This window comes from Physella acuta, unplaced genomic scaffold (genome assembly GCF_028476545.2).
Source record: "Physella acuta isolate Inbredline_101_S28 unplaced genomic scaffold, ASM2847654v3 ptg000019l, whole genome shotgun sequence".
Lineage (NCBI taxonomy): Eukaryota > Metazoa > Mollusca > Gastropoda > Physidae > Physella > Physella acuta.
Window position 1 is genome coordinate 277,501 of NW_026731539.1, and position 9,634 is coordinate 287,134.

Below are 9,634 nucleotides of genomic sequence, written 5' to 3' on the forward strand. Positions count from 1 at the left end.
AACTTTTTTTTTTTTTTTAAAGTAGATATTGTGCAGTAAAGTGTGTTTTGAATGTTTAAAATTTCACTTTCGTTTATTAAAGCTACATAAATTGTAAACAGTTTTGAGTAAAATGTCAAAATAGCTTCAAATCTGAATGCCATTTTTTTAAATAATTTTATTTTTAAAGTTTTTCTTAAAGTGTTTTTTAAAACTATTTTCTAAGGTTTTTGAGGTGTTTAGTTAGTTGATGATTTCGTTTTTATTTAATTACGAGCATTTTATGTCGTTTGCTTTGTCGTTGATTAAGTATTCGTTGGCCTGATCAACATTTTTAGTCGGGCTAATTTTTTAAATGTGGCTTCTTGATCATGGTTTCAGTTGTTTAATAGAAACATATGTTCTTTTTTACTTTTTTGCTCACCTTTGTGATATGTTTAGTTTATTTGGTCAAATTTCTGTGCTTTGATACCCGTTCATACTATCAACGTAATGAAAAATTTAATAACCCCATTCACTCTCCCCCACAACAAACAAACGGTTAACATTACGCTATTTTCTCTTTTTTTATTTTATACAATGATGTAATCATTGCCACAAATTTTATAGATCTATGCATTTACATATACATATGTACAGGTACACACACACACACACACATATATATATATATATATATATATATATATATATATATATATATATATATATATATATAATCCTTTAAAGTAGATCTTGCATATAGTAGATAAGCGAAGGAAATCAGCGTCTGTCTTTCTTTGATTGTATATGAATATTTAAAAGTACAAGACAATCTGCTATATTGCACTAACCGTACGTTTCATGACAGCAGCTTCTATAAAATTCTAAATGTCTCACTTACATTTCTATTATACGTAAACGAAAATTGTGTATTATTTAATTTTACACGATTGTTTGTTCGCGATTGTTTTATCTCGACGGATGAGTGGATGTCACAACTTGAGACTCATAACTCAGCTTGTCTGTGACGTCAGCAGGAAGGTTCGTCACGTGACCTTACACTGTGCAGACGTGACACCGGAAGTGTGCGAGCGCGGGCAGACAACAGTGCGTGATCAGACGCCATTAGAGTAAGAGGAGCCGCCTGCACGTGCGGATGTGCTGTGCTCACGTTTAGAAAGTGGCATTGTGGGTAATGAGTGGTTGGTGGTGAGGGCGATGTCTCTAACACCTTGGGGTCAGGTGTCACGCCGATACGATTGTGTCAGACACGTGTCACCATTTTATTAAATTGTGTCTTTATGAAATTCTAAAATAACTGTACGACAGACATATTGTCTTTAATCAATACCGTAAAACAGATCATTTTTTATATGTATACACAACAAGCCTACACCAATCACTTTTATCATGATCTATACAAAAGTTGACCAAAATAATAAAAATCACACACATATTACTTAACAAATGAATCAATTGAACTAACCTTTGCCCTCTTCTCTCCTCCCCCCTCCCCCACCCCCAGTGTTCGGGATCTGGCCAGCCGTGCTCCAGAGACAAACGCTGCTGCCATCACCACGACACCTGTCTGACGTCACGACAGGAAGTCTACGACTCGCTGGTCGTGACAACTTTCTGCCGAGATGTGAGACTGGACCAGGAGTATGGCGCCCCACTGAAGGAGGACGGTGAGTGGTCTGGTAGAAGTATGGTGGTGGTGGTTGGTGGTGTGGTGGGGGTGGTCGGTGGTGGTGGTTGGTGTTGGTTGGTGGTATGATAGCAGTTTGTTCATGATGGTTGGTGGTGTGTTGGTGGTGGTGGTTGGTGCTGGTTGGTGGTGTATTGGTGGTGTGCTGGTGGTGGTTGGTGGTATGATGGTGATGCTTGGTGGTGTGTTGGTGCTGGTTGGTGGCATGATGGTGATGCTTGATGATCCGGTAGAAATATGTCGATAGTGGCTAGTGGTCTGTTGGTTGTGGTTGGTGGTCAGATAGAAGTATGTTGATGATGGTTGGTGGTCTGTTGGTGCTGGTTGATTGTGTGATTAAATTATGTTGATGATGATTGGTGGTCTATTAGAGGTATGTTGGTGATGATTAGTATCTTGATGGTGGTGAGTGGTGGTTAGTGGTGTGATAGAAGTATCTTGATGGTGGTTAGTGGTGGTTAGTAGAATGATAGAAGTATGTTGATGATGTTTAGTGATCACCAGACCGCTTTGAGTGGCCAGTAACATTAACTAACTACCCACCTGTCTTGTATAAACTTAGACCACATGAGCGCCCACAACACTTAACTACCCACCTGTCTTGTATAAACTTAGATCACTTGACCACCTGAGTGCCCACAACACCTAACGACACGTTGTCTTGTATAAACTTAGATCACTTGAGCACCTGAATGCCCACGACACCTAACGACACACCTGTCTTACCTTCCAGGTCAACCATGCAGCGACAGCATCCAGTGCCAGAACATGTGTTGCCGTGAGTACCGTGGTGCCGGCTTCGGCGTGCGTGCGGTGTGCGGCACACAAAGCGACAGCATCATGAACTCGTACACCTGCATCACCAGCGCACGATAAAACAAAACCTATCCACCTTTTTGTTTTTACCTCTCATATCTTCTACACAGCAAGCCGCCAGTTCCTTGCAGTAAAAAAAAAACATTAAAAAATTAATCAACGAAACAATTTAAAGGTTTTGGAAAGCTTTTGTTAGAAATAAAATAATATTATAGAAATTAATTATTTTATCTCGAATTTTTAGACTTTTAAACATTTAAGTTCATAATTTTTTATCATTAAACGTGTATTTTGATGATTGTTTTTTTTAATGCTTATTGTTTTGTCTATTTGGACGACGTTTATTGTTATGTATAATGTTATGCTCGGATCAAAGTATAAACATTTAAATCATAACATTATACTTTGATAAACCTTGTTGGATATTTAGAAAAACAACTCTTTATAAGCGGTTGTTTACCAATAACACAATGTACATGGACAATTCAAAATACATTTTCAAAATTCATTCATCATTCAATGTCACAAAAATACGTCTACAAAAATGCTTTGGTCATTTAAAGTCGCAAATAAACGTGTACAAAAATGAATTGGTCATTCATAGTCAGAAATAAACGTGTACAAAAATGAATTGGTCATTCATAGTCACAAATAAACGTGTACAAAAATGAATTGGTCATTCAAAGTCACAAATAAACGTGTACAAAAATGAATTGGTCATTCAAAGTCACAAAGAAACGTGTACAAAAATGAAATGGTCATTCAAAGTCACAAATAAACGTGTACAAAAATGAATCGGTCATTCATAGTCACAAATAAACGTGTACAAAAATGAATTGGTCATTCAAAGTCACAAATAAATGTGTACAAAAATGAATTGGTCATTCATAGTCACAAATAAACGTGTACAAAAATGAATTGGTCTTTCAAAGTCACAATAAACGTGTACAAAAATGAATTGGTCATTCAAAGTCACAAATAAACGTGTACAAAAATGAATTGGTCATTCATAGTCACAAATAAACGTGTACAAAAATGAATTGGTCATTCAAAGTCACAAATAAATGTGTACAAAAATGAATTGGTCATTCATAGTCACAAATAAACGTGTACAAAAATGAATTGGTCTTTTAAAGTCACAATAAACGTGTACAAAAATGAATTGGTCATTCAAAGTCACAAATAAACGTGTACAAAAATGAATTGGTCATTCAAAGTCACAAATAAACGTGTACAAAAATGAATAGGTGGTTCAAAGTCACAAATAAACGTGTACAAAAATGAATTGGTCATTCAAAGTCACAAATAAACGTGTACAAAAATGAATTGGTCATTCAAATGCAGACGACCAACATAAAAAGCATAGAGAACGACTAAAGAAAGCAGACAACATTTTTTAAACAAATCACACAATATAGCTGGCAGGTAGCTCACAGCCTTAGAAAACTACAAAATATCTCTAAAACTATAAAAAATAAAATCTGTATGGAGGCCTAATATAAGCGAGCAGACAGATCCCAAAATACAAGTTTGGAATGACGTGGCCTGAAGTGGGTAGAACATCCGCCAATCGTGCTCTGCTGCGGCGTGTAATCCTGATCACGTGATTCCCGGGGAGAGGTAAAAGACAAGATACTGGGTTATGTTTGATTGTGTTTGGGACAGCGTGGTCGAATGGTAGAGCTTTTGACAGCTAAACCGTAAGCCTCGAGTTCGGATCCCGGAATCAAGTCCTGCTGGGCATTGTGTGGGCCACACTATTCCTTCATATACAGAGGTCACTAAAAAAAGGTTAACCCTGCTCCACCAGCCCCATTGACTGTACGGTTTAAAAGATGACCATTTCATAAGGTTATAACTTAACGGTACAGTCAGACACAATTTTTAGCATGACGGTACAATCAGGCTAACATCTCTCACATCACGGTACAATCAGAACATCTCTCACATCACGGTACGATCCACCTATTTCACCCAAGCCGAATAGAACTTAAAAACCGTCTGCGTGGCATCTCATATTAAACTCGAAACCCCACAAAAATTATTGGTTGAGAAATAATGAAAAACAAGTTATTGTCGTAAACAAATGACAGTGAATAATTATCTCAGTTTTACGTAACTTCTTAAAAGTAAAAGCATTTGTAAAGCTACGCAACTGGTTTTGTTATTGTAAAAATCATTCTCAGCGGTGTCAAGCAACAATTAAGGAGGACCTGTAAACAGTGGCGTAGCGAGCTCGGGTGTCACCCGGTGCGGCACTTAATGGTGTCACCCCCCCCCCCCAGAGGCGTAGCGACCCTTCCCGGGGACAAACTTTCAAGTTTTCGATTTGCACCCCCCCCCCCCTCAAACTTTCGATTTGCACCCCCCCCCCCCCCCTCAAGTTTTCGATTTGCACCCCCCCCCCCTCAAACTTTCGATTTGCACCCCCCATCAAGTTTTTCTCTATATATTTTGCTATTTTTTGCCTTGGTGTCACCCCCCCTAAATGGTGTCACCCGGTGCGGTTCGCACCCCTCGACCCCCCCCCCCCCTCGCTACGCCCCTGCCTGTAAAGCTGTTAGTCATTTAGCGGCGTACAAAATGCAGTCAGTTATTGAAGATGTAAAATAGATCAGCACCTCAATGTTAACACAAACTGCAAGTATTGTAAGTATAAGATTTCAATCAATGTTGAGGAGGTCGGAAGTGGTCGGGTCGGTTAAGCTCATGGTTGCTGAACCGATAGGTTCCGCCATGTAGTTTGTTCTTGGTTGGATAAAGGTTATGGTAGCAACTCTAAAAAGAAAAACAGGCTGAAATCGGAGTCAACGAATAGCGCAAAACAAGTTGACACATAAAGGCCTACTTAATTGGGATGAAAGGGAATACCTTTCAACAATTAAATTAAGAACGAAGTAGAAGAATTCAAAGTTAGCGGTAACTTAATGAATAAAGTTGAGTTGTTCTTTCAAACAAGCTGTCAATCCGCTGGAGGTGAAGGCTTCAAGCTAGTTATCTCCTCTTCTGTTATTGAATATAGTAATCTATCGACTGATTTCATTGTGTTATACCCTCTTAGTTTTGAAACCATTAAATTCATTTTTAATGACTTATCAAACATCTAATTAATTTTTTTTTAATTAGATAGGCTTGCCAACGAATAGGAACGTATCTGGAAAGTTTGAACAAAATCGCTTAATTAAAAGTGGGTCAAAATTGATTTCAAGATTTGCCACAAACTCACAAATAAACAAACGAACACACGTTGCTAAATAAAAGCTTGTAAAATACGTGTCTTTAGAAATTAAGAAGTACTCAATACGCATTTTCAGTGAGTATTCAATTAATTCTAATGTAAAGCTTTAATTAATTCACGATGAAATGTATAAGCTTTAATTAATTCAAGACGAACTGTCTTGTTTAAATCTTCAATTAATTCACGACGAGCCATGTGAAATAAACATTGAATTAATTCAAAACAAACTCTAATATGCACGGCCAATTAAAACAACACTTATGCTATATGTACATCTTTTTTGTTTACTACGATAAACAACATAAGATGATTTTTAAAATTTAAAAAATTGAACGTTCTTCTTTTGAAGAAAAAGATTAAAAGATAACTATCTATTTGATTATTTTAGCTTATATCATATACACATATATAACCATAAAAAGTAAAAAAAAAAGAAACCGGATCAGTTTTCTAAATTGTTTTTCATTAGCCGGTCTATGCTGTTGAATCCAACGTAATCGAAGCGTCTAGACAGCTTGAGATTTGATTGTTAATTAGGAGTGGTCAATTTAGTTGTACATCAAATTGTTACTGAATCAGAATTATTGGCAGCCTAAATACTTTTATTGACAATACAAGCTAAGAGTGTATTTTTAAAAGAATGCGAAATAGCTTTCTTTTTCTTATGTTGCCGTTTGACAAGTTTAATTAAGTAAATTGCTTGATTCGATTTTCATAAAAAAAGAAACAGCTAGCAAGATATCTAACCATATAGACCTACATATATATATATATATATATATATATATATATATATATATATATATATATATATATATATATATATATATATATATATATATATGTGTGTGTGTGTGTGTGTGTGTGTGTGTGTGTGTGTGTGTGTGCTTGCATGCGTGTGTGCGTACGTACGTGTGTGTGTGTATGTAAATCTTGTTAGCTCTCTCTTGTTTCTCAATTTTTCTAATTAAGACAGATCTCATAAACGGGCTAGTCTTTTTGTTTGACTCTCACATAAAATTACAGGTGTACTTTATTTTTTTAAATGTCTACTAATTTTTTTTACACTGGGTAAATTTAGACATTAAGCTCGGCACATATTTTAAATTGGATTAAACACGCATGCAAGAGGACACGAACACGCATGCAAGAGGACACGCGATCAGGCTGTTCTTCACACTCTCCTAAATCCTAAATAGCTTCGTTTGAAAGTTAAAACCGAGACTCCCCCCCACGCACACACACAGACACACATGGACAAACGGACATGCAACACTCTCAATCTTTTCATGCCATTTCTTTTTCTAGTTTACATAAAAAAGAGGTTCACAAGGTGAAAGCAGATCTCATTAGATTTTAGTGAAATTAAAGACAATCGATAGTGTGGATTGATTTGGTCAATTTAATGCTTTGAATACATTTTGTTAATGCATTCATCCGTAGCCACTTACATTCAATCTTTCGCACTTTCAAAATATCCAATATATATATATATATATATATATATATATATATATATATATATATATATATATATATATATATATATATATATATATATATATATATATATATATATATATATATATATATATATATATATATATATATATATATATATATATATATATATATATAGATATATATATATAGAGATATATATATATATATAGATATATATATATATATATATATATATATATATATATATATATATATATATATATATATATATGAGGGATCCAGGAAACTTGCTGGGTATTTTGTGAACGGCAAGGTTCCACAAACGGAGGGTTCAGATCATGAGAATCGCTCCATGCTCAAGGCTCCAGGCCGAATTAAGAATAAATCATTGAATATCCAGCATTGGCAACTAGTAATTTAACGATGAAACAAATTGCAGAGCATTAGTGTCGTTTAGACAAGCACGGAACAATTTACCTAATGTGTTTAACAAAACAGGTCTAGGAAAATCAATACCTCTGTGACGGGTTTAGATCAAAATTACATCTTAATTGCAGGCAGTGGCGGAACTAGAAATCAAAGGTTCCCCCGCAAAGAAAAAACTAGGGCCCCCTATATATATATATGTATATATATATATATATATATATATATATATATATATATATATATATATATAGATTTTGTATATATATATATATACAAAATCTATATCCTGAGTGAATAATTTAGTCTACTTCATTGCAATATATAACCATTCTGAGTGAACAAAACAGAAAAATTTAGTCTTCACTCAGTTCGAGTTAGGGATGTATCATAATTTTGCTGGTCAAAAATATATAAAGACGTTAGCTTGACTCGTGAATGGTTTCTCGCGTTATGTTTATTTTTTTCATTTTTGGGTTTTATAATATCAATTTTGAAAACATTGATTTTTATAGCCATACTATTGTATAGTAAGAATCAATTGCTTTTTAATATACATAGTACAAAACTATTTAAATGAGCTTCGTGGGCATCCCTATTTTAAAGAAGGGCAGTAAGGCTTGGAAGTAGTGTGAATGTTTACCTACCTTTCAAACTATAGCTCTTGTAGATTTTAAAATTTTTTCTACGCAACAATCTCTGCTATAGTAGACCTGTTTTTTTTGTTTTTTTTACAAAACCAATTTCAAGATGCATGAAAAACATAATTTTTGAAAAAAAAATTAATTGTTTTTTGGTCGAACTGGGCCCCTAAACGTCCTGGGCCCCCCCGCATTGCGGGGTCTGGCGGTATGGTAGTTCCGCCCCTGATTGCAGGAGAGAAATATTTTAAAACTTACTTTTTTTTTAAATTATTTTTTTAGGATCTTTTGTAAGGTAAAACTGGATGGAATTCGTTTCTTTTTTTGTGGGGGGGGGGGGGGGTTGTAGGTTGTTTTTTTTTTGGGGGGGGGGATTTTATTAATATGGTTATAGAGATTGCAGAGATATTTCGTTTATTTCGTGTCAAGGGGAGAGGTTGGAAGAGGAGGGGGGATAAGAAGAGGAGGGGGGATAATTGACCCACCCCCCCCACTAAAAAGAATAAAGTTATGCGAGGAAAATAAGTAACAGTAACAGTAACAGTAACAGTAACAGTAACAGTAACAGTAACAGTAACAGTAACAGTAACAGTAACAGTAACAGTAACAGTAACAGTAACAGTATCAGTAACAGTAACAGTAACAGTAACAGTAACAGTAACAGTAACAGTAACAGTAACAGTAACAGTAACAGTAACAGTAACAGTATCAGTAACAGTAACAGTAACAGTAACAGTAACAGTAACAGTAACAGTAACAGTAACAGTAACAGTAACAGTAACAGTAACAGTAACAGTAACAGTAACAGTAACAGTAACAGTAACAGTAACAGTAACAGTAACAGTAACAGTAACAGTAACAGTAACAGTAACAGTAACAGTAACAGTAACAGTAACAGTAACAGTAACAGTAACAGTAACAGTAACAGTAACAGTAACAGTAACAGTAACAGTAACAGTAACAGTAACAGTAACAGTAACAGTAACAGTAACAGTAACAGTAACAGTAACAGTAACAGTAACAGTAACAGTAACAGTAACAGTAACAGTAACAGTAACAGTAACAGTAACAGTAACAGTAACAGTAACAGTAACAGTAACAGTAACAGTAACAGTAACAGTAACAGTAACAGTAACAGTAACAGTAACAGTAACAGTAACAGTAACAGTAACAGTAACAGTAACAGTAACAGCAACAGCAACAGCAACAGCAACAGCAACAGCAACAGCAACAGCAACAGCAACAGCAACAGCAACAGCAACAGCAACAGCAACAGTAACAGTAACAGTAACAGTAACAGTAACAGTAACAGTAACAGTAACAGTAACAGTAACAGTAACAGTAACAGTAACAGTAACAGTAACAGTAACAGTAACAGTA

General features: G+C 35.2%; 1 protein-coding gene across 1 annotated transcript in view; it reads left to right on the top strand.

Annotated features, from left to right (window-relative positions):
- The window catches only part of LOC131939478 (uncharacterized), a 61,779-nt gene extending 58,999 nt beyond the window's left edge, over nt 1-2,780 (top strand). The window contains exons 3-4 of the mRNA XM_059297800.1: nt 1,487-1,649; nt 2,403-2,780. Of these exons, the coding sequence (XP_059153783.1) occupies nt 1,487-1,649; nt 2,403-2,545 (306 nt within the window). The 3' untranslated portion in view covers nt 2,546-2,780. The remainder of the gene's footprint in view (nt 1-1,486; nt 1,650-2,402) is intronic.
- The last annotated feature ends 6,854 nt before the right edge of the window (nt 2,781-9,634 follow it).